This window comes from Phalacrocorax aristotelis, chromosome 6 (genome assembly GCF_949628215.1).
Source record: "Phalacrocorax aristotelis chromosome 6, bGulAri2.1, whole genome shotgun sequence".
NCBI lineage: Eukaryota > Metazoa > Chordata > Aves > Suliformes > Phalacrocoracidae > Phalacrocorax > Phalacrocorax aristotelis.
This window is the reverse complement of record NC_134281.1, coordinates 56,804,806-56,829,614: the sequence shown is the minus strand read 5'-3', so window position 1 is coordinate 56,829,614 and position 24,809 is coordinate 56,804,806. Positions and strand designations below refer to the sequence as shown.

Here is a 24,809-nt window from a genome sequence, read left to right as displayed (position 1 = left end):
AAAATGACCGTTGGCTAAATCAACAAACCATTACAAAGGACCTTTAAACGTACGAGTACGAACCAGTGACTTGTTTTCATTAATGTGCTGTTCATTGTGTTTGCAAAGGCATCTGACTATCCCATCACATTACCATTGGAGTGACGCTGGTAATATTAGCAATGTTAAGAATTTCAGTTTAATTTCACACTTTATTACTGACAGTAGCTAGCATGAGATACTTCGGGTGAAATTTTAAGAAGCTCCAGAATGACCAATTAAGTGAGTTTTAAAATAGGATTATTGTTGTAACTCCAGTGATGGGAAAGAACAGAGAGAGACTGTTAATAGCAGCATTCCCATCTGCCACATCAACCACTCTTTTTTTTTCTGCGGCGTGTGGACAAAGCACTTGAAAAATTGCTACAGACATGGAACAAAGACATGACCTATCATTTTTTGCAACATTTCTGAAAATGATTGTCTTTCTGTGGTGGAAATTAAACTCTTCCATTCGAGTTAATGAGAATAGGGTCAGGAGGGACCCGCTGTTGACAGTGATTGCCACAGAAGATCTTTTTCATAGAACAGATTATACGAGAAGCCAGGACAAACCTGGAAAGCTTGATGGGACTGGTGATGCTGATGGGGCACATCTGTGGCAGACACTGCTACATACACATTGCAGAGGTAATGGGGAAACTTAATATCGCACGCTGTACTTGCATTGACAGTTACAGTGGGGGTTTTTTTTCATTTCATCTTTAGGGTTTATTAAGCATTTGTGATAAAGGTCACAAATGGTGGAAAAAGAGAAGCTTTAAATTTATATCTTTGCATCTGTATCTTCTAATAGTTCAGCTTCCTTTTATCCCAAACAGTATGTATTTTTTAAAAAATCTAAGGAGTGTGTTGGCAAGTTCAAACTAGCTCATTTTTGACCAGCACGCAACATTTCAGTCAGCAGAAAAGTGTTTAGAAGTTGTGTGATAATGAATTTGAATCAGTATTAGCAAGTATTAAGGGAACCTTTCAACCCCGCTGAATTTCCTTCTTTGAGGTAGCAAATTGAAAAATATTCATGTTATATAGTGGAGACGTGGCCTTAAGTGACGCGAACAGGCGTTTATATCTGGTCCTGCGGGAGGGCCAGGTTTTGCTCATGGTTGAAATCAGCTGAGTGGCAAAGCAGAACAGCTGTAGCAGATGATGTCAGTAAAGGGAAACTAAACTTTTGTCTTTTCTTCCCCTTTCTGGGAATTGGTCTATGCGTGGCCTCAGCTGCAGAGCCAAGAACGTTTTGTGTCCCAGACACTTCTGTGCAAACTCCAACAGCTTCACTTAAACTCATTTTCTGCGCTATTTCACCAAACCGCTGCAGTTTGCACAGGAACAGCTGAACCGGAGGCACGTCCCAGGGGCCGCCCTGCTTTGGCGCAGCAGCGGCAGGGGTTTTCCACAGGGAGGTCTGTCGGCTCTGCTCCTCCTGCTCCTGCTCGGGCGCTGGGTCTGGCTTGCCGAAGGGGGAAGGCTCCCGCTCAGCACCCCAGCATCGCGTGATTTATTAGAACAAGATTTTGGTCCCTTGGCTGCCCTCAATGCCAGGCGGTGCAGGCCGGCTCCCTGCCCTCGCCACGCCCTTGGGTGGCAAAACCCTGCTTATAAGCAAGCCGGGGCGGCCTGGGGCCTTCAGCTGGACGCTGGGCTCGGCCCAGAAAAGCCGGGATGCGATAAACAACCAGCCCTGCTTACAGGCCGGCCCTACCCGCCTGCGCCTTCGCGCCCGTTTGTCCCTCCGCGGGCCCCGTAGCGAGCGCCGGCGCGCCCCGCCCCCCGCGGCCGCTATATAAAGGCAGGCCCGGGAGCGGCCCGGCGGCATACGGCGCTGCGGCGGGCGGAGCCGACATGGCCTCCACGAGCCGGTACGGGGCGGCGGGCGCTCGGCGCGGCGGGGGCCCGGCGCGGGGTGGGCCGGGAGGCGGGAGGGGCCCCGCCATCGCCCCCCGGCCCACCGCGCGGGCGGGAAAATGGCCGCGCTGCCCCTTGCTGCCGCCCTCGGAGGGGGGAACCGGCGGCCATCGCCCCCTGCCCGCCCTCCGGTGCCCCCGGCGTAGCGCCGGTCGCTCGGTGCGCGGCGGCCCCCGACCCGCTCCGGTGTCCCGTGTTTCGGGGCCGCCCCTGTGTGCGGCTCCCGGGGCGGGCCGCGGGGCCTCCCTGCGCCGCTCGGTGCGGGCCCGGCCGGGTCGGGCGGCCTCTGAGGGGCGGCTGGGGGGGGGCCGCGCCCGCCGGTGGGGGAGGGTGGGGGCTCGCCGCTTCGTCTCGTCGTTAATCGGAGCCGCTCCGAGAGGAACGCCAGCGTTTTAGGAGGTTTCGTGGCGATTTGCGGCTTGGTTCCGTGGCCCCTCGTTAAGCCGAGCTCGGTAGCGCCGGCCCTTTTTCTTGCAGGGCCGAGCTTAAGCTCCGTGCCGCTGAGCGCGGCTCTGGGGTCCTGCAGACACGCGTTTAGGCTCTCGCCCTGACCCCCTACCGGCACTGGTCAGCGGCCAGGCGGGTCTCGGGCTCCGAGTCAGTCTTTTTCCCCTTGTAGACGTGTCGAGGTTGGATTTCCCCCCCCCGCCCCGCGCGGGTCAGGACCGAAGGCAGGCCCGCGGAGCGCGCTGTGGGTGACTGTGCCTCCCGCTGAGCCTGCCCCGGGCCCGAGGGAGCGCTTCCCGCTGGCCTCGCCGCAGCGCGGGAGCCGGGCGCTCGGGCGGCCCTGCACACGCGTGCCGTGCGTTCTCCTTCGGCGCAGCTGGCTTAGCTTATCGAGCCTGTGTGTGGCGGGGAGCGCAGGGTGTGTACCTAGACGAAGGAGTTAAAATCGGGATAGGAAGGCAAAGCCTGAAACAAAACGCTGTTGGTGCTCTCTCGGGCTTCTGGGTTTTATTTTTTCTCTTTTGCTTAGCGTGTCGCCAGCCTTTTGCGTAATGCCAAATGTCAGATGATTGCACATGCTTCGTCAACAGTTTTGGCTTGTCGTATGAAACTGCTGGCTGGGAGCAGTGGGAAGGAAAGTAGTTTAAAGAGCTTTTATGTAGTATTTTGAACGTAATTTACATCTGAAGGTCTTGTGTGCACATGTTCTTTCTGGAGGGTTTAATATTCATAGTGATGTTGATTTTCAATTTTGGTTTCAAGTCTTAGATATTTTTCTGAACCGTCACTGGATCAAAATGCTTAGGGTTTGTTTTTTTTTTTTTTGTACTTTTGGCTCATCAGAAATACCTAAAAAATAAAAATTGAGATGGGAAATATAGATTAGGCTGGAAGAATGGACTAGTGGGAAAGGAGGGATCTTGGATTAATTTAGCTTTTAGTGGGATATTTTCTACAATTGAAAGGATTAGAAGTTGTTTTTTGGCCCAGTGGGACTGAGGTTGGTGGGTAGTCATGATGAATTTTTTTATGATCAGCTTTCGTACCTTCTGCTTTCTGGTTCGAGCAAAATGGCTTGGAAGACACAGACCCCAATTATATCTATTCATTATTCCAATTTTGAGACGATTGGTTGTAATAGAATTACTGACGGTCACTGGTAGCTTTAATGAGATTTTTACTTTTAAAACGTTTGGTTAGAAGCAATTGGTTGTTATTCCAGTCAGTAACTAAAAGCTGTTGTGTTAAATAGCGCTAATGCGTTATAGGAAGTGCTTTATATCTGGTGAAACTCTTGCGGGGGTGTGGGTGTGCGAGGCAGAGCCCTGTCAGCAGGAGCAGTTGTCACACAATCCCCTTCGTGAGCCGCTTGGTTTTTATTAAGATCTCACAATGAATGAGTTGCTTAATTTAAAATGGGACTTTTTCTTCAGACACTTGAAAACAATGAAACAGTGGTAGAACCGGCTGTTTTCTAAAAATGTATATTGTGTGCGTGCTCCTTCCTGAACTGAGGCCCTGGTAAGCCATGCTGGTCTGATTAGAATGAGAGAGCGCTCGTCTGGAGGGAAGCAATCGCCGCTAACTTCTTGGGGAAGTTCCTTCGGAGCTAGACTGTGAGTACACTTAACCAAGGCTCTTATTTAGCGTTGCAGCATTTAAATAAAAAGCGAAGTTCAGATGTTTAGGTTAGTATCTTGTCATTCAGTAGCTGTAAGTTCTGTGTTACTAAAGCGTCTTTTCAGCAAGGAACTCGCATACTTTTGGGTGTGCAGCCTGCTTGATTAAAAGTAATTAAACCTGATTTTTTTTTTTCTTAGTTTGGATGTACTTCCGCGAGTCACTTGCCCAAATCATCCAGATTCCATTTTAGTAGAGGATTACAGAGCTGGTGATATGATTTGTTCTGAGTGTGGACTAGTAGTAGGTAAGTAGCTATTTGTATTTTCATGAATTACCATATAACTTAAATTGTGTGTGTAGATTTGTTTTCCCACAAAACTGGTATATGATAATTTGAGTATGAAAAAGTTTTTTCCTGATGCCTAAATATTTTCTTTTATGATATTCTGTTTGCTAAAAGCTTACTGTTTTGAATAGTCTGTCTTCTGGTAACTTCCTGCATTATGAAAAGAATAAAACTCTCTTTAAAGATTGGAAATTTAAAGTATGTTGTAACACTGAATTGGAGTATTGTATTGTCTGGTCCAGTATTCTGTCTTTAATCATGGCTGTTGTTTTAGCCGGGAAAGTATAGGAGATGTAATAAAAGCTCTTTGTCAAATAACTTGCTTATAAAAAACCAAAAAGTCTGTTTCCCATTAGATAGAGGTTATCTTCTGCCCGGAAGGATTTCTCTTTATATCCTTGCCAGCACCTGTTTTTGTTAATTACTTCTCCTAAGGCCTTTAACACTATCCAAAGTTTCCTCTGGAATTTTGCTGAGCTCTTACTTGGTTCGTGTGGCAGTAACTTCCACGGGCTAAGCTGTATTGCTAAATATAATGGAATATTTAAAATGAGAGGCCTTTTAGGTACTGTCTTTGTTTGAATGAGAGAGGGAGAGAGAGAATCACATCTCAGAACATGCTGCGTATTCATTTTTATGTATCTTTTCTAGGATCAGCATCTTATTGTGCATCATCTTGTCTTTAATCCTTTTGCACGGGAAACTTCTCACGCTCGTGTTATGATTATTATTTAAATCTCATTTATTTCTGTTACATATGTTTTTTTTAGACACATCATGACCAGAAGGAAATCCTCTGTTTTGAGGATTTGTTCAGTGGTGCTAAATATTTTGGATGGTTTTATACCCCTCCTAGACTGTGGTGATTTTGTTTTGGCTCTTGACTTGCACTGAATTAAAAATTTTTGTATAGCTGTTAACATAAAGCTAAAATTTTAATAAGTTGCAGCAAAAGTAGTACTAATTTAGCTAGGTGTCTAAAATAATTGTCTTTTGTTCATGCGAAAAGCAAACTTCCGTGTATCTTATTAAAGTAAATGCTAAAATTATTTAAACTTGAGTACCAGTTTCCTTTAAAATTACGAAACCATTTAAAAGGCTCGGGGGGGGGGGGGAGGGAATTGTTATTTGATTTGTTAAAAGAAGGGCTGGTTTAAATTGCATAAATTCTGATAAAGAGAAAAGAAACATAATAAATTTGGTGGATTTAAAAAAATCAATATTTCAATCAAAAAAGCAATATTTCCTCTTGAAATATGGCAATAGGCTTCTAAGTTATTGCATAAAAAAATAGTTTGGTCCATGTTCAGCTCTTTGCGTGGCTGCTGTAGAAGTTGAACCAAAGTTGAGAAAAGCCCATCTTGAGGTGTTCATAACTTTGGAAATAATTCTGGCTTTAGAAGAGGGAAAAGTTTTGCTTGATACGTTTCGTTTTTAGAAGCTTGGGAGTTTACCAGAAATGTCACTTCATGTACCTTCTGTTACCCTGTCACAAGGTATTCTTGCTTTAGAGATTTACCTGGTCGCTTCTGAATCAGTAGCACTGGAGACTTTAGGTTGAGGTGTCAGCATTTTTGTTGGGCAGAATTCTTAAAATAGTAATGCAAACTTTTGCTGAGTCAAATTTTTACAATGTGTTTAAAATGGTCTCGGTCCTCTTTACAGCCAACATTACTGGTAGGGTAAAAAGTGTTTTTTCTTTAAGCTGCAATGTTTTTAAGTAGGCCTTTCTATGGATTTATCACTAAAAGGCTTTGACGTTCACTTTTGTCGTGCTGATTGTTCCCATTCTGTCTTGCCTTCCTTCAGCAATTTAGTTTACCTGCATATATCCAATTCATTAGCTAGGGTATCTAGCAGCAAGTCTGGAAAATGAATTAAATCAGATGAAGATAAATAATTGAAGAGTGCATGACCAAAGAGATGTGGGAACATTCAATGTTTTTTCTCCTGGTGTGGTAAGGAATTTAGAGGAGGGGAAAACCAGATCCACTTCCTGATGCCTGTTTCCTGGAGACGCCTGAGAAGTAGGGATGTTTTAAAGGAGTGAAGACAATATTTTGTTGCCAAACAATAAAACTTTTATGTATTTGTGGCAGATTCCGTGATACATGTTCCCCTTAAGGGAGTAGTGCTTTCATTTCCTGTTTTTGCATAGAGAAGTTGTGGATTTGTGTTTCAAGGCTTACGTAGGCCATGGTGGGTAGCTGATGTGAAGAGGGCCCACCGAGAATACGTTTTGAGGTGGACTGAAAGTTAGCAAGATCTGTTACTGAAGGGAATCAACTGGAACAGTTAAAACCCAAAAGACTCAATATACTACATAGCCAAAGATGTGTTACAGGTTTACCCAAAAATGTTGTGATTTTGGTGTTTGCGGAGCACTGCTGGTGTACGTGAGGCAGAACGGGAAATGCTGAAGTTGTACTTTAGAACAGCAAAATAAATGCACATAGTGATGTGACTTCATTGATTTATTTTTTCTCAATTTGTACAATTTCTTAAATTGTACTACTTAAAAGTACGATTTGGCTGAAATCAGAGTAAAGAGTCTTTGACTAAGTTAAATGTGTTTCCGCTTGATGTTTTCCTTCATTGCTATGGCACAGTACTGAAGTTCACATTTGTGGAAAAAGTGTGAGCTTGTTAAATGTAAAACCGTGTCATAGGATCAAATAGCTGGTGCAGGGATAATTTTCAGGTTTTGTAATTTGGGAATATGAGATGAAATTGGTGTTGTTAGTATTACGACTGAGGCTGCATTTGTCAGGTCTGTAGCCATAAGGGTGAAGCAATGGAGGGTCTCTTCAACAGGTGAATTCCATGCCTTAGGCAGAGCTGTGTATTGAAAGTACTGCTTTTTAAGGGATTTTTGAGAAAGATTTTTTTAATCAAAGTTGTTTTGTACTCATAGACCGTGTTCTTAGTGTCTCAAGAAGATTGGAATTTTAGGTTAAATCCAGTATGCTGCTTTTCCTTTGCACATCATTTGTCACTTGCTCTATTAAGAAACTGTGTTTTGTTGCCGTGCACTATTAAAACAATTAAATCTTGTCATGGCAGTATGACTGAAGCTGGTGGCGGTTTTATTATTGCTTCAAAATAGAGCTTCGGTCCACTACAAACTCTCGTCTGCCTTTTCACTGTTACCTTTCCTGGGTTAGCCTGTGTTCTGTCTCTTCATGGTAACTGTTTCCAACTTGTTAACTTTTTCCTCCTGCTTATTGCCTTTTGAATGAAGGGCAGTCGGGGACCTAAACTGCAGTTTTCCATGGAATTTTTATATTAATCTGCATCTGAAACTTTACAAGTTTATGTCCGAGTTTATCTGCTGTCATAAGTCTTGTGTTTTGCTATACCTGCTTTTCTCAAATCATTCCAGGATACGTGGCATGGTAAGTGTCCATGTGCTTGCTTGAGAATTCTTAGGGTTTGGAAAAGCAGTTAGTTCCGTGCTCATTTAAAATGTTGACCGTGTCTCGTTCTTCAGACAGACTTGGTGGGGTGAGAAGCATTTTGTTCAAGAACACAAGGCCAGTAAATCCTCTTTCTGGACAAGTAAATATTTTGCTTACTACCTTGTAGGCAGTAAACCAGGCTGGAAGTCAGCCAATGTGCCAGAAAGGGTTGAAGAAAGCAGAATTGAAATGGAATATGAAGCACTGAATTTTCTTGATGTAGCAAGGCCTGAATTTCAGAGGGGTGTAAGAGTGAGTTTCGTAGCTCGTACAGCTGTGTAGCATCTCAGCTAGGTAGGAATACCTTTCTGATCTAAGACTTTTCTTAAACTTCTGGATAGCTTCATTAAATGTTATATTAGCATGCAGGAGTTGGAGTGGTGAGGAGCTTATTTTCAGCATTTAGTAAGTGTTTTTTCTCTAACTGGTTAGCTCTGTGTGACACGTGTCAACCTGTTAAAGCTTTGAATCAGATTATGGCCTATATTCAGGTGTACACAGAACATGGAGTAAACATCTGAGTGTTCACTTAAAGAATTTTGGGGAGAGATGTTTATTGGCTTGTGGTCAGCAGTAAGGCTGTTATAAAATTCTGTCAGAATATTCGTTTGGCTAAAGCTTCTGAATTGTCGGAGATCTAAATGGCGCATCTTAAATTCAGGTATGGTCTATGAAGAATAGGTAAGATTTAACTATACCGCAGATATTTTTTTTTTTCTCTACGACATAAAGAACAAGTAGGAAGGAGTTTCACGATTGCCTCTCTGCTGGCCAGCCCATTACTTGGGGTGTCTGTCATTAGGGATAAGATTAACTGCGTCTATATGTAGATGCTTGTTTTCTGAAAACCAAAGAAACCTTTTTTTTTTTTCAGCTGTTGGTAATATCCTGCAAGTGGAGGAGGTGCTTAAGTACTCCTGACTTGGATCCAGTAGAGGGCAGTTGTCTATTCTAGCATCCTTATACCTCCAAATGGTGAAAAATGTTTTCATATTTGGGTGTATGTTCATGGTTACCTCTTTCTGTGAGTATTATCAACATTTAAAACTGAAATGTGAAATCTCAATTTAAAGTATTACTTAAATAAATAGGCCAGAACCTTCAGATATGGATGTGTATCAGTACCTTAGATCTGGTTACTGCTTCTGCGCTTGGTGTCCAGAGCGCTAAAAAGTCCCTGACAAAACCTAGTCCTTGCAAGTAGAACTCTGCATCCACAGGAAAGCTAATTATTAAGGATGCTGATACTTAAAGAAATTCTGAATAGTTGACTTCTGCATGAGCATTCGTGGGGAATTTGTAATCTGAAGAAAGCCATTTGCTAGCTTTTTTCAGTCAGCGTTTCAAATAGTCTCTGTTTTAAGCCTAACCTATTTCAGCTTTGAAGACAAGGGTGATAGTTTTAGCTGTTTCAGCAATAAAGCTTGTAAAAGGGAAAACTTAGACTTTAGATGTCAAAAGTCAGCATCTTTTGTCAGGCTTCGTAATAATAAGCACTGCTCTTAGCAGGGTATTTCCTGGAGATTTTCCAGTTAGTGGGTTCTAGGCTGGGAACCAGAGGAGATTGAGAGCTGCTATGAAGAATGCTTCCATTAGTTGAAGCACTAGATTTATCTAGTGGAAAAACAGTAACATTTTGAATGTTCCCCTATTAAGGAAGCAAATAAAAAATATATTCCCTAATCAGATTGACAAAGTGATTTAGGGCAAATAAGGGCTAGAAATTATCTGAACTCCTCTGATGGAAGAAGAGTCCAAAGTCTCTTAAAAAAAGGCATACTTTTTTTCATTGAGATTCTGTAGTTTGGGACATCCTTCACAAATACTTGAACCCTTTGTCTTTTAAAGGCTACAAGTCCCTAGAGAGGTGTAACTTCAACTGACCAGACTTGTCCACTGGATTTCTTTAAACACTTCTACTCTCACTTGCTTCCTCCAAAATTATTATAGATTGATGGCTTAGGAAGCCCAGAAGTCCTTTATAATGTGTCATTTTGATGTGCAGGAGCTGCTAAGCCTTCGTTCCTGTAACAGTCACTTGCCTGCAGTGCTGTAGTGCCCGTTTCAATCCATAGCTGCCTACAGGTACTGGTATGATGCTGGCTCTTGATGTCTGGAAACTAGTCAAAACATTGTGGGTTTGTTTTTTGTTCCCCCTTTGTCCCCCCCCAACATCTCAAAGCCTGCTCTGGTTCTGTTTGGTTCTTCAGCTGAGCCTTGTGAATAGGCTGGTGTTGCTGTCGGTGGTGATGCATTTGTGGTGTTTACAGTTTAATGAAAACAAGATAACTTTTTGCAAAGAATAACGCTAGCATACGAAAGGCTGGAAGTTTTGTAGAAAAAGCTGTGACTGTAAAATGGCGGAGTTTTTTTATCCCAAGAGTATTCTTTGGTAATATTTGATACATCTGGTCTTAATTAGAAGCTCTAAAGCTGAAAACTGAAAAAATAAAAAAGGTTGAGTTTATATTTTGGAAGCTCTAAAGTTGTGCTGCGGTGTTGGGGCAGTGTGTAAACTAATAAATAGAATGTGGAGGAGTAGATATCTGGAGTACCGCGTCTAACTCTGGGCTCCTCGGTACAAGAAGGAGAGGGACTTGCTGGACCAAGTCCTGGGGGAGGCTGCAGAAGTGATTTAGGGACTGGAGCATCTTCTGTACGAGAAGAAGCTGAGAGCTGAGACTCGTAGCCTGGAAAAGAGAAGGCTCAGTTCAGCCTGGCTCTGTGCGGTCACATGTCTTCACGATTCTCTTCAGCTCACAGTCTGCTACCTGTCGTTTGTCTGCACTGCAGTTTGTCCCAGCACTTCATTACTCTGGTTAATAAGGAGTTGACTGAAATTAATTGTAATCCTCTATATACTTTTTTTAAATTTGGCATTGTAAAATGCTTTTAATTAGAAGTATAATATATGTGCTCACTAGATGGCAGCAGATTCCTTAACTAACTGTAAGAATTAAACATTCTGTAGAAACAATTGGTATTTTGGTACTTTAAAGTGCAAATAAACTTTACCATATTTATGTTAAGATTAAAATATTAGTTGTTAGTACATAGAACTTGATGCATTGTACAGCTAACACTAGAGCTCCTTGAAAAAGAACATACCTTCTCGGAACTGTTTCTAATACTGGATATGGAAGATAACATGACTTGTGGCTTGAATTTCATCCTGTTTCTTGTTATGATTGAACACATTCAATTTGCAGCGATCTTGCCTTCATAGACAATACCAATTGCAGAAAGAGAATAAAATACCTGTGTATTCTGAGTTATTGCAAGCGGAGTGCAACGTTAAAATAGCTGGTAATATTTCTCAATACATACAGAATTGCAAATTCAGGGCTTGTTGAAAGAAAATATTTCCCGTTGAGAAATCCCTTTCTGTCTTTTATGGGGGGAGTAAACACATTATTTGTGATGTGTAGATGTTTTAAGCCATTTAAAAAAAATAAACTATTCAAAAGGATATTTTAATTTTTGATGACCTGAGTTTACTCCTCGCCTCTCTGTAGCGCATGCTCTTTGCGTTTGGCAGTTGTGAAGAAAAGTAACCTTGGTCTGAGGTTTTCCGTTCCGAATAACAGTTCTGCATTTTACTAAATGAGCTTTTCAGATGGTGGGTAACCCGAGTCAGAGAAGTTTGCAGTGTGTATTTCCACTAGAGCCTGCGTGTTAGTCTGTTAAACTCTATTTTAAAGCGTACCTAAATACTGGAAGAATGGTTTATGAAATGGGGCAATGGAGGAAAAACTGGTATGATCAGAAAGATGCTTCAGGGTATCAGTCTGGAGATGGGTTCCACAAAGATTTGGTCATGTAAACTACGCGGTTTTTTTATATGTACTTCGGAGGAGGAAGCTGAGGAGCTGAACTCATCTGTTTGATGAAAATTAAATAAAGGAGTGTCTAAAGTAACCATATCTAGTGAAGCTTATGTTTGCTCAAAAGGACTGCATCAAAAGGAAGTAGTAGAGGGAAAATGCAGCCACTCCCATACTTATCACAGCTTGATGCTCTTGCCAAAACCAATATAATAATATCAGAAAGCAGAGACGATTTTATAAGGGGTTTATTGGGAGCTTTTGTTACTCTGGCGTTTGACTGACAGACCCATTTTCCGGGTGTTTCAGGAAAGCCAATCAGTAGCGTATAACCAGCAGACTCTGTTTAGCACTTGAAATGTTAACTCGGGACCAGTCTCCAAGGCTGATTCCTGATGCCGCTTTTTGTAAGACTGGCTTTAGTATTTTATGGATTTGCTTTGATCACTTACGGTGGGGCTTAACTGCATCAGTACTAACAGTACAGTTCCAAAGTGTTTTTCGTGTTTTGAAGAGTTAAAAATAATAAATGCTGTGCTTTTTTGTAGAATGGGATAATTAGCTGCTTGTAGCCAAGTATATTTTTCCATCTTTGTAAACCTTTTGGCCTATTTGTTCCATTTTCATTAGTATTTCTAGCTCGTGTCACACTTTTATAGAGGGCCTTTTGGAAGGTGGAATGCACTTCTAGGACCTCTGTATATTTTAAGTAAGACACCGAGAATACACAGAAAAACTTTTTTTTTTTTGGCAATAGCAGATTTCTTGGCAAAGTAAAGGTATTTGCATACTGAATCTTAACTACGCAAATGCTTTATAGTCAGCGATTTGTTCTACTTAATCTTTTCTCACTCTGAAATAGTAGTCTCAATCCTCTGTTTGTAACATGTTTGCCAAAGCAGGCAGTGATATAACACTTTTTTGTTAGAGCAGGAATGGTTCATAACTCACAAGAGGCAGATCCCTGAGTGAGTCATTTAGGTCATTCCCACTTGTATGGAAAAAATATTACATCATTGCCCTGTACTCAGTGTTCTATTTATACCATGCCAGAATTTTAAGTACATTTTGCTTTTTTTAGATGCTGTAAACAGTATTGGGGGGTTGTCTTAAAGTAAAGTTACTGCTAGGCCATAGAAGGAGCATTACTGAATCAAATATTTACAGAGTCCAGGAGCTAGAGAAGCATGCTGTCAGCTAATTTAAGCTTGCGGGGAGGTGTGTGGGGTGTGAGACCTTTGCAGCAGAAAGAGCGGATCTGTGCCGCCTTTTAGGCTGCTGTATTCTTAACCTAATAGTTTTCGATGCCTACTGTTTTTTTCCCCTCCCCCTCTTGGTTTTCATTAGAGCAGTAAATAAGGTGGGGCACAGTGGTGAGCATGTCTGACACCTGTTGGTGAGAACACCTCTAGCCTAAATTGATTCTTTTTGGTTGTGGTGATTTCTTACGGTTCATTCACAGCTTTCAGTTTCAAGCATATTCCTTGCACAATTTTATGTTAAGAATAAAGTTCTTAATTCAGAGTAGATTCCCCCCTCCCCCCAAGTAATTGTGCAGTTGCACCACTCAGTCCATTGCTCCTGCATTTTTTTCTAGCTTCATATCTTGTATTACCATTGTTTCGAGAGCGCTTTTGAATATCTGCTTATGTTTCCACCAGGTTAAATCAGCCTCTGTGGTTTCATGCTAAGACTTCCATACCGGAAATTCTTCTTGCAGTTGATGCTACTTATTTTTTGCAGACATTTCTTTCACAACACACTTAAACACTGCTAAAGGTACTGAATTTTCCCTCGGGTTTAGCAAAGCAGGGTGACAATTGAAGTTTCTTCTGCTGTCCTACACAGAGCTGTAATCTGCTTGACTGCGAAACACTGTGAAAAATGCTCATTTTGTGCTTCTCTGTACATGTATTCTTAAAAATTCTGTACTGTTGCTCTCGAGGCAACACCTTTGAGACACAGCTTTTGCCAGACCTGGGAATAGTATGAAGTACACTGCCAGCAGCTGGGGGGGTGCAGGTTTTTTTTTCCCTTGGGTTGTTTGTTTGTGTGTTTTGGTGTGTATTTGTGTTCTGTGTGGTTGGGTGGTTTTTTTTGTGGGTGGGGTGTTTGGTTTTGTGCTTGCCTTTTTTTTTTTGTTAAAGATTGCATCGTTGTGATTACTGTAGGGCTTTTCCCTGTATCAGAACGCTGGTTAGAGTTATTTCTCAATCTGAAAAGATGCTGTAGGGAAGGTTTAGATTAACAGAAGACCGTAAGGAAAGTTGTTTCGTTCAGAGTTTTTTCTACTTACGCTGAATCTGTATTTAAACTCTTCCAGGTATAACAGGGTAGGCTGAGTTTAAGAAGAAATAGTTGTGTTTATATATTATATGTTGATCCTGTCAAGCATCAGGAATGAAATGGAGTTGGGCAGGGTCAGACCTCCCTTCAAGAACAAGAATTGAGCTGCAAAATGTCGTTATGATGGGTTAGAAGGTGGCACATTCAGAGTACCAAGGACCTGGAGCTCATGCACAGAAGTAATCTACTACACACAGGTTAATGAGCTAGTGCATGATGGTTCATTCACATGTGCGCTTTGAACACATGGCAAATGTGAGAGGACTTGTTAAGTTACAATAACTTCCTCAGTTGTCTAAGCACTGAGAACATCTGTAGGCAACCACGACTTCAGCTTGAAATCAAGGTCTTGATCCCTTTTGTGTGTTGAAAATCCCATGATACTCTTTAAGGATAACTGTATTCTGGATGCATTTTTCTGTTTTCTGTGCAGCTCTAGTTGTATCTTTTTTTTTTTTTTCAGTTGCCTTCAACTGAACTTGTAAATCCTAAATACTTTGGCACGTTGTCCTGCAAGTTAACTGTTCCTTTTGGGAATGCCAATGGACTGTCCTCTTAAACTGGAGAGCTCAGATGTGTAACTTAATGTTTCATGAAATATTTCAAAACATTATATTGATGCAGACTGTTGCTTTCTGTGAACTCAGGTGACCGGGTCATAGACGTAGGGTCAGAGTGGAGAACTTTCAGCAATGACAAAGCAACAAAAGACCCATCTCGAGTTGGGGATACCCAGAATCCTTTGCTGAGCGATGGCGACTTGAGCACAATGATTGGCAAGGTAACACTTAAAATGCAAGATTTTACTAAGTTTGAGTGTTTTTATGCCAAGTATGTATTTGTATGTCCATACAGAAACTATGCAGAGAATGTACTTACAATGAGATTTTGTCTAACCTGAACTCTTATATTTCAGTGGTGTGTAAAATGTGGCTCTTTCCTTGGGCATAGCAGGAAAGGGCTGACTGCTTCAACAAAAGAAGAGTTTGCAGCGCTTTGGCGTTACTTACCACTACTTCGGTATACCGCTATAAATAGAAGAGGTGATGTTGCAATTTTTAAAGAAACACTTTGACTAGGCACATGTATTTGAGGTGATTCTGAAATAATTGGTACTTAGTTTTGAGGCCTCAATAGCTAGTCCTGCCCAACTTAAACTTATCATTTCTTATAACAAAATCTGTATGAGTCATATTGGACACCTAGAGATCTACATACATGTTGTACATGTTCTTCTAGTTAATGTTAAAGCACTAAATGTAGACTTCTTTCATGGTGCGAGTGCTCCAGAATAAAGTATTTGGTATATATTTGAGTTGAAATTTAGTGGTACAGCCATATCCTGCCGTTTCCCATGAGAGAGCGATCAAGATTAGTTGCGCAAATGAGATCCCTGTAATGAAGTAGCGACGCAGGCAAGTTTACATTGTTGTACTTACGTTATATTTTCTACTGCGAGATCCAAATTGATACTTGTGGATTTCTTGAACGCTTTGTGAAAGGAGGTCAGGTTGCTGATAAGTAACTATTGAAAAATGTCTTGCTGCTTTGCACGTTGTGGTACATCCACACCAGGATTTCTCAGAAGTTTTTGTTCCAGTGGTGTTGCTAGGATGAAGAAGCAGACCTACCTAAATACCTGTGGATAGGTATAGGGGAGTGTGCACCATACTCATCAACCAAGAATTCTTTAGAGGGCTGAAGACAACTAATAAATTCTGATATGGACAGCTAATCTTGAAGCGCCATTGGTGGAGAAGAAACCTTCTGTTCAAAGGATTGTCTAAGTAGTTGCTTGTGTTTTGGACAACTCCAAGCATCACTGCCCCACAGATTTTAGGATGCCTTATGGTGGCTTTTGGAATCCGTTCGGGCAAACAAATTTCTGCGCTGTTCCATTTAAGAAGTCGGCGTTGCTAAATAGCTCTGTGAAGCAGTGCTGTAGAAGTCTCTGGAGTTTTAATGTTACGTGTATAGGTCTAGAAAGATTGTGGTTCTCAGGGCTTGGCTTTCTGTCACTGATTTGGTCAGCTGGGATCAGAGTACGCCTTCATAGAGAGATGGAGAAATGGACTGTTTGCTGCAGGTTCACACTGCTGTCTTGTTTAGGGACTGTGTAAATATAGGCTTTTGTTTCGGGGAACTCAGTTGGATTCAGTAGGTAGGATGACTTTCTGAGCTCTTCTAGAACCTGCGTGTTGGAAAAGACAAAAGATAGTTCAGCTGAAGACGGAATTTGTATCCAGGTGAACAGTGGCTTGTGCTGCTAACCTTCTCCCTGGAGGTTCGGGTCCCCATTTAGAACAAGAGGGATAACAGCCTCCATGAGAGAATTAAAGATGTAAAGAAAAGTCTGTTTTGTTTCTCATTGAAAAAACTTTCAGAGATGGGCATTCATCTAATGAAACAGTTCAGCTGTTAACCAGAGCATCCCAGAACAGGCATGACTGGCCGTGTGGCATCATTTAACCCATGAGTAAAAAATGTCCAAGTACTGGAACCGCAGGATCATGCGAGAGAATGTAGAGGGGGCAGTCTGTCCTACTGTGGGTGCTCTGTTTGCAGAGAGAGGACTTGCAGAAGAGACACATTATTTTCTACAGGAAATTGGGAATCTCTTTGACAAACCAGGATGTGCTCTGGACAAGAGTTCCTGTGTTTGTCTTGCCAGTGAGCAGGGGCTCTGGGGTGTCAGCTTATGGATGTGAACTCTGTATCAGGAGCTGCATTTTTCCTCAGTCATTTGGAAGGAAGAGAATGGCTTATGTCAGAAGATGCTGAAGAAATTTCCTATGAGTGCAGAAAGGGCATGAATTTTGCAGCAAAAAAATAACTAAACCAAGGAAGTAGTAAGTTTCTCAAGCAGTCTTCTGAAGTCACTGCCAGCAGTAGGCTGGGAGGAGGTTTGCCCTAGATATGCACAGTGGTTGAACAAGGGTGAAATTGGTGTAGTCGTAAGGAAGATAAGTACTATCTGACAGAGAACAAAGCAGGATAAGACTGTATTTTCTCAATTAACAGTAATTCCTAGAATGGCTTGGAGTGGACCCCAGATTTGTGTGCCAGAGATTGCTTTAGCCTTTCGCGTGGGACAGGGAACAGAGGTATTCCTCTCTGTTTGAGGTAGGACTGCAGATAATAGAATCTTTAAAAGAAAAAACTGCCCCCCCACCCCCCCGCCCCGGCCAAAGAAAAGGCCAAAACACAACCTGTGTGTGGAAAACCCAAAGGAGGAGGAGGACACTGACAATTCTCATGGCATGTCATATTAGAGACCTACTGTAAACTGGGAACGCAGGTGGAAGCGGAATCCGAACAACTTGCCAGTTACAACAGTAAAGTTCTGGTGACTGGCTGTTCCCTTGAAATATCAAAGGAAGGGGCCAGCTCTGCTTCACAGAATGGTTTGTTTGCTCCTTCCTCTTTGAAACCAGCAGGTGCTGCTTCAGGACCCCTTTCTACTGGGGGTACCTGGTCTGCTAGCAGCGAGAGAGGCTGTTTTGCCCATGCAAAGGGATTAGTTCCTAATTGGCTTTAGTCCTTAAGGGACCCATCTGTCTGAGGCAGCAACAGCCTGCGTCGGAAGACAGATTAATTTGTCTGTGAAGAGGAGGATGAATAGCATATTTGGCTGTGGTGGAAGTGGTTTGCATTCTTCAGGCAGATCTTTAGGATATTGGCACAGAACTGTATCTCTGTGAAAGCAGATACTGTGTGCTGCAGTCGACCCGATGACAATGCAGATCAATTGGAGACGTGATGAAGTCTGGCGTTAGTTGTGACTTGATTGCCAGAATATTATAGTTATTTCTAAAATCATCACGTAAAATTCAAGAAAAACAACCAAACAAGCAGCTTCTAGATCTGCCTTGCTATAAAGAACCCTTCTCTATGAATCTAAAGGAAAACTTCAAGTTTTGCTACCTGTCCTGTGGAAAGAGTTGTCTCTTGTGGCCCTCTGTATTTAGCTAAGCTATTGCTTTTTGTTGTGACTGCAACTACAAGAGAATGTAGGTTGGTCGAACAAGAAACTAGTGCAATCTCTTGATGTAGAACTCCTATCCTTTGATCGGATGCCTCTGAAAGGAAGCTGGCTGTTGTCAGGCTGCAGGGCCTGGATCTGGAAGTGCTATACTGATAAGCAGTGACAAGATATCAAGGGCTGATGATTGAAAAAGAAGAAAGGATCCATCAGACTATAATGAGCTGGTTGTACTGGGCAAGACGACTGCCGGATCTGGGGACATTCCCTGGCGCCGTGGGTAACCTCAGGTCAATGCTGTGGATGATGGTGGCGATACTTCTACTTTCTGCTGTTAAAGGGAATATACTGGGGTACAAAGCCGTTGGCTGCCAGCACCATAACTGAACTTCCATTGAGCCTCTTCAGACGTTACCACTGTTTTCTGGACTGTGTTTTCTCACTCTGGCTCTTTGAGGCTGTTTCCAGGATTGTATCCATGAGGTTTCTGCTCTGTTTGAAAGCCAAACAGGTGGAACTCTGGCCTTTGACAGGTAACTTTCTGGCTGAGGTGGGAAAGATGATAGGAGTAGATGTCTCAAAGGCCACAACAGTGAAACACAAAATTCTTAGTCTGTTTGATTTCAGTTAAAACTGTACGGCTTCTGTTTTTTTTTTTTTTTTTCCATGAAGGGAAAGGGACTTCTAACATGGTTGTCAAGGGCTGAAGCTAACAAAGCATTGTCCCTCAACTGAAGGCTCCAGAAGGAGAGTAGATGGTGCATTTAAATAGCAAATGCAGGGAGAATTGCTGTGGTTTATTTAAGCAGCTGAGATGGGAGAGTATTTTCCAACCCTTTTATAGTTGTGAGCCATATATATTGGGTATGGCTCTTGGACAGCGCTCGTACCGACAGGGGAAAACCCTTTGGCTAACAGCGCTTGCGTAAACCTGTGTTGGTAGCTTCAATATACACAAGCAACCGTTCAGAGGAAAAGGTAACCGTAAGTACCAGCGAGAAAGTAAAAAATGAGGGGTTAAGGAGAACCGTTACCAAAACAATCTTTTGGGTGCTGTATAGTGGACCGGGGCCAATCCCTGAGGTGAAGGGGAATGCTTGATCGCTCCAGGACAGAGCAGCGTTCCCTGGTAAAACGCTCTTTGGCACGAAGCCTGACTAGGCAAGGACTGGGGACTTGCTGTCAGGGTTGATAGGCCTTTGTCTGTGGTCACTCCTCTGGCCACCTACAAGATTTTGAGCACATTCAGTTCCTGTAAGCATTTGTGCGTAGCACTCGTCCAGGAGGCTGTGATGCACATGAATGTTGTAATGCATTGCAGGGAGCAGGGGTATGAGAGATGGCGGGGAAGGAGCCTTCTGACCTGAGGCTTGTGTATGTTTTGGGCCAAGGATAGTTGTTCTGGCACCACTCCTGAAAGGCAGGTGTTGCAGATAGGTTTGTAATGCTCTGTGCGGCCTGAAGTCTGTTGTGCTTGATTCTTGCTCTTTGTTTATCTTTATACCTTACTGGGAACCTTTAGATGGTTGGAGGTGATCATCCAGTCAAGGAAGTAGGATTGCCTTTGGAGCAGCCCATTTCTGGGTGATTCTTTCATCTGAAAGAATGCTTGAAGGAGTAGAAAAAACCCAAAACGGTCTTGGAATCTGGTGTCTGTCATAAATGGCCTATTTGGGCAACTAGGGGAGCTCGTGAGGGAGGGTTCTGTGCCAGAGTCCTCGGTCTCCACAGCAGCATCAAAGTATGTGCGCACCACAGACACGGGTCTCAGCATTTAGAGGTATCCACTGAGCTCATCAATAATGGGGTGTAACTGGAGTCCTTGGGTGTAGGGAAGTGGAACAGTGTAAGTGAATGGTCAAGGGTGAGCGTTATTAGTGTCAGCCAAAGAACATATATTAAATGCACCAGGGAGAGTGTAAGCCTTACAGTTAGAGGCTGTTTTAAAACGGAAGGGCAGTTCCCAAGAACATGTAAAGGAGAGAAGAAACGAGCTCTGTCTCCATCTGGGCAGCTCAGAGGGGTAAGGTGGTGCCAGGGCGTGCTCTGCCCTCTGTTCCCTGTGGCCTGGCCCCCTTTGTACCACCTGGGGGTCCTGATACATTGCTGAGTCTTCAACCTGAGAACCCTGTGTGCAAGTGCAGGGTGTGAACAGCCAGGCTAGCAGTTCAGAGATCAAGATCGGCTTCATTGTTACTGTTTTTGGCAAAACAGAACAGTGTGGTAGTCTGTGTCTGTGCAGCGGCCAGCATGTCAGCTTTCTTAAATGACCAAATCTGTCTGCGGTGAAAGTTAAATCTGCAAGGAAAGTTGGATGCCCCTGCCCAGCTAAGTTGTTTGAAGATGCCAGCCAGGAATAAATACTGGCTGATTCGGGGAATCCAGGTTTCCACTCAGATGTGGAATTGTTACGAAGAAGCTTTTTCCACCTGAGAGAACTTGTGGACCCACAGTGTGAGAGCAAACACGTAAGAAGACGATATAAATCACGGACGTTGCTCTTCTGAACTTACAGGTCATGTTGTTGTCGTCAGCTATTACCGGTCTGACATGGCATTATTAAAGACATGTTTCAGCCTGATGGCTAATTGAAGCCCTGAAAAGTTTTAGACCCTCTTAATTAGGCAAAATTGATCGTATACTTAATAGTACAAATCGCATACTTCTATCAGTTGTAAGGTACCAAAAAAAAAGCACGATGGAAGCTTGTTCTGAAGTTGCCAGGTTGAGTTGGTGGCTCTTGCTCCTCCTGAGACCTAAAGCTTTTCTTCTGAGAGGTCCGTGGGTTTCCTGTAAAGGCAGATTATATGGATATTTACATCTTGCCATAACAAAGTCTCGCAGCTGCTAGCAGGCATAGTATTAAATTGGTTTTGTATAGGTCATTGGTTTGGATGTTCTCTTTGCCCATGCCTTCATTTCCATATTTTGCGTTGTCAGTGTAACAGCTGGTCTCCAGTTGGCCATAAAATTTTGTTGTTCTGACTCGCCAGTCTGCCACAGTGCAGATGCAGCCCAAATGACATATGGGGTGCATAAAATCTCATCTTGGACCTCACCTCAGCTTTGGTGACGGGAATATTGAGACACGCACATTGGCTACGTATTATTCATTGTATCCTTTTAACTATTGCTACATTGAGAAGGAAAAATCCCTGCAAAATCTGTGGTCCTTGGAAATAAACGATTTGAGAGTTGTGGAAACCTGATGTTTGGAACAATGCTCGATTGTATGATTTACTTCGGTGATGTTCATTTTCCCAACTGTTCGAACTGAACGCCTTGAATCAAGATGTATACAACTGGAGGATGTTTGCTTTTGAAATGAGGAGGAAGTTGCCTGTGTTATAGTGATAATAACAATTTTTCTTTTCAGGGCACGGGTGCGGCAAGTTTTGATGAATTTGGGAATTCAAAGTACCAAAATCGCAGAACTATGAGCAGCTCTGATCGTGCAATGATGAATGCTTTTAAAGAAATAACGAACATGGCAGACAGAATCAACCTCCCTCGAAATATAGTTGTAAGTTCATGTCTTCCTTCCCGAAATTGTTCTGGCATTGACTTAGTTAGCATAATATAATGAGCACATGAATTTTTGATATTGCTGCTAATTAAATGGCCTAGAGCTAATTAAATTTAGTCTTCTTGCTTTGAAGGATCGAACAAATAATTTATTCAAGCAAGTGTATGAGCAAAAGAGCCTGAAGGGAAGGAGTAATGATGCTATTGCTTCTGCTTGTCTCTACATAGCCTGTAGGCAAGAGGGTGTTCCAAGAACATTTAAAGGTAAGTTTTCAGTGATACAGATTCAATTTTGCTATGAAGTAAAGGTCTTAGGTGCTGTCACTGCAGGAGGCTGGTTTTCTCATTCCTGGACTTGGCTGAATTGGTTGTTCTTGGGCATGGCCTGCCTTTGGAGGGGAGGTAGGAGGAAGGCTGGAATTACATTCGTGAAGTGAGTGGGCTCTCAGGCATGGCATTTTTGGTCAAAATACATCAAAATTTAGCATTTGAAAGTCATTCAGAGTATTGGCGAAACTTAAAAGTATCGTGTTGATTGGAGGCTGATGGGGACTGTTGTAACTATTTGAACGAACAGTTCTGCAGTAAATATGTGCAACTTTTTCCTCACAGCGATACAACTTTTCTTGGCATTGAGTACCAAATTTCTCTTAGTAAGCAAGCTGTGTTAATTAGCTCCTTACAAGAAACATGCCCCGAGTGAAGGGATTTGGAAGTTTCACAAACATGTGGAGCTTATTTAGTGATGGTGGCCTTCATGACACTGGCTCTCTTTGTGGGGCTTAATATAATGAGAATCAAACTAGATTATTTTGGGGGAGCAAATGCTGTCAAGCCTCAAGTTTAATTTTTACTTTGTTTAGAAATTTGTGCAGTGTCCAGGATTTCAAAGAAGGAAATAGGCCGGTGTTTTAAACTGATTTTGAAAGCTCTCGAAACCAGTGTCGATCTGATTACTACTGGAGACTTCATGTCAAGGTTCTGCTCCAATCTGGGTCTTCCCAAACAAGTACAAATGGCAGCAACGCATATTGCTCGTAAAGCTGTGGAATTAGATTTGGTTCCTGGGAGAAGCCCTATCTCTGTAGCAGCTGCAGCTATTTACATGGCATCACAAGCTTCTGCAGAGAAAAGGACACAAAAAGGTAAAACTTCACTTTTCTTCTATTTTTCTCTTCCCCTGTGTCTTGTTGCTTGAAAGAGAATTCAGTGTCATGGCGAAACTCGGGTGAGGTCTGTGCAAGCAGTGATAAGCTGCTGTTCTGATTGCCTACAGCAAGGACCACGCCAGGATCTCCCACTCCCCAAAATGAAAATCGAGTAATTGGCTATGCTCAATGTAAACTGAGTTCAGTTTCTTCTGGCGCTGGGAGTTGGGTTCTTGAATGCAGTAGACCAGTGCATTCAAATGAGCGTAATTTTAACTTCACCCATGGTAATATTTGCATGTGTACATTCTGCTGCTCTAAAATACTCCCGATGCAAACTTGGGGGCAGCCGCAGGGAGCGTTACGGCTTTAGATTACATTGAGTCTTTAATCATTCTAGCAGCCAGGGATGGGTATGTGTTCCTCAACTTGTTGTGAGCCTGTGATAGAGCAGTGGGAGAGCAGGCTGGGCCGTAGCTCACCTTTGGCATTACTGTCTTCTGGTAGGGGAGCCCTCAGGAAGCCAGTGAAGAGGTGAGGGCTGTTACAGACTTCAGAGCAGTGGGGATCAGCCTCTGGGGCTCAGGAGAATCAGGCCTATGTGGTGGAAGGGAGCTAAGGCTGCGGTGGTTACAACTGGGTGTGACAAATGCATCCAAGTGCTGTTGGCTGTGGAAGCTCTGAGGTGTTTAGTCCACAGTTCAGATCAGAAATGTTTAAAAATCCAGCAATTTTTTAGTGGAGAGCTGCTTTTAGGTAAAGAATTGCCTTTATCTGTCAGGTTGTGATGCTTTGTTCTGCATCAGTCACTGCTCGTTCTGTCCCTGGAGCTGTCATCGTGTTGGCAGTTTCCTGGGCATGCGAGTGATGTAGAGCCCAAGCAGTACGGTGCCTTCATCCTTGCTCCTCTTGAGCTATGGGGTTATGCCTCTTAAGAGCGATTGCTAAAACAAAAGACAGCTGCCTGCCATGGATCCAGACACGACTGCATACTCCTTCAGGGTCCTCAGACAATGCGGAAGGCTTTCGTGCACTTCAAGGTTTAGATTCCAAACTTGGTTAAATCTTGAATAAGTTCAAGTTTCTGTGCATCTCGAACAAGTGCTTCCTTTGCTCATTAAACAGTGCTCCGGGCCTCTGACTTATTTCTCTGTGCATTTTTTATTCCATGCTTAGCTGAAGGTGTTGCTTTTTTGTCTATGCCTAAGTGCTTTGCTTATATGCAATTAAAGCATAAAAATGAAGATCCTGATGCTGCTGCTGATTTATGAGAGTGTTGCTGGGCACGTGTAGAGTTTGCAGTAGATGTTTCTAATGACTCCTGCACTCTTGGCCCTCTGCCAATTTGCAACCAATACTATTCCATGAGCGATATAGTAACTTGGATTATGCCATGTGAGAAGACAGACTTACGTATGCGAAATAACAACCACCGCAGTTAAAACCATTTTTTTCCAGGCGTTTGGGAGCATTTTGAATTGAGTGAAGTGTGTGATGCTTCTTGATAAACTATGCTTGCTGGTTTCTTCAGTACAAATGGCAAAAGTAAAAACTAATCATTTCTCTGCTTTTTTTTGTCTTAGAAATTGGTGATATTGCTGGTGTGGCTGATGTTACGATTAGACAGTCGTACAGGCTGATCTATCCTCGCGCTCCAGATCTCTTCCCAGCAGACTTCAAGTTTGATACCCCAGTAGATAAACTACCACAGCTGTGAAATTGCAGAGGGTTACTTTTAATTTCTATTTTAAACAAAAGCCCCAACAAGAAACTTCTGATTTTTGCCTATAATAAAGGATGTACAAAGTGTTAATATTGAGTCTTCATGTTGTGGAACGGGAGGATACGGAGATGGAGCGTAACTGCTGGAACGCAGCACACATTCCAAGGGTAAACAAGCTCCTTGTGTGGCATTTTGTATGTATATATTAGTGGAAGTAAATATTTAATGACTGTTGCAACAAACTTAATTTCATATTGTTGTACTTATTTAGATTTCTTTTGTAGGGATCTAGTAATAAGATGTATTTTGGAAAATTTAAAATATTCTGTAATTCCCAAAATAAACTGTTTTCCAAAAACACTTAACACCTTGTGAATATGCCTGCAACCTGCCACGCACGTCCCCTTCCCCACGCTGAGAACTGGGACGCAGCCCTCGGA

The 24,809-nt window shown here is 42.7% G+C and overlaps 1 protein-coding gene across 4 annotated transcripts; it reads left to right on the top strand.

Moving 5' to 3' along the window:
• Positions 1–1,685: 1,685 nt before the first annotated feature.
• Positions 1,686–24,734, top strand: GTF2B (general transcription factor IIB). Of its 4 annotated transcripts, none has more exons than XM_075098077.1 (8): positions 1,856–1,901; positions 4,215–4,321; positions 8,696–8,845; positions 14,639–14,772; positions 21,350–21,496; positions 21,633–21,762; positions 22,362–22,643; positions 24,230–24,734. In XM_075098077.1, exons 3-8 carry the CDS (start codon positions 8,794–8,796, stop codon positions 24,361–24,363), a joined length of 879 nt encoding a protein of 292 aa, XP_074954178.1. In that variant the 5' UTR covers positions 1,856–1,901; positions 4,215–4,321; positions 8,696–8,793; the 3' UTR covers positions 24,364–24,734. The 4 variants fall into 4 exon arrangements, with proteins under 4 accessions (XP_074954177.1, XP_074954178.1, XP_074954176.1 ...); XM_075098078.1 differs by lacking the exon at positions 1,856–1,901 and adding an exon at positions 3,289–4,010; XM_075098076.1 differs by lacking the exon at positions 8,696–8,845 and having other exon boundaries at positions 1,686–1,901.
• Positions 24,735–24,809: the final 75 nt, after the last annotated feature.

Coding starts and splice junctions, on each gene's coding strand:
- GTF2B (XM_075098075.1), top strand. CDS start 3,940: ATGAGAGAGCGCTCGTCTGGAGGGAAGCAATCGCCGCTAACTTCTTGG. Junction 4,011..4,214: donor AGTTCCTTCGGAGCTAGACT/GTGAGTACACTT, acceptor TTTTTTTCTTAG/TTTGGATGTACTTCCGCGAG. Junction 4,322..14,638: donor TGAGTGTGGACTAGTAGTAG/GTAAGTAGCTAT, acceptor CTGTGAACTCAG/GTGACCGGGTCATAGACGTA.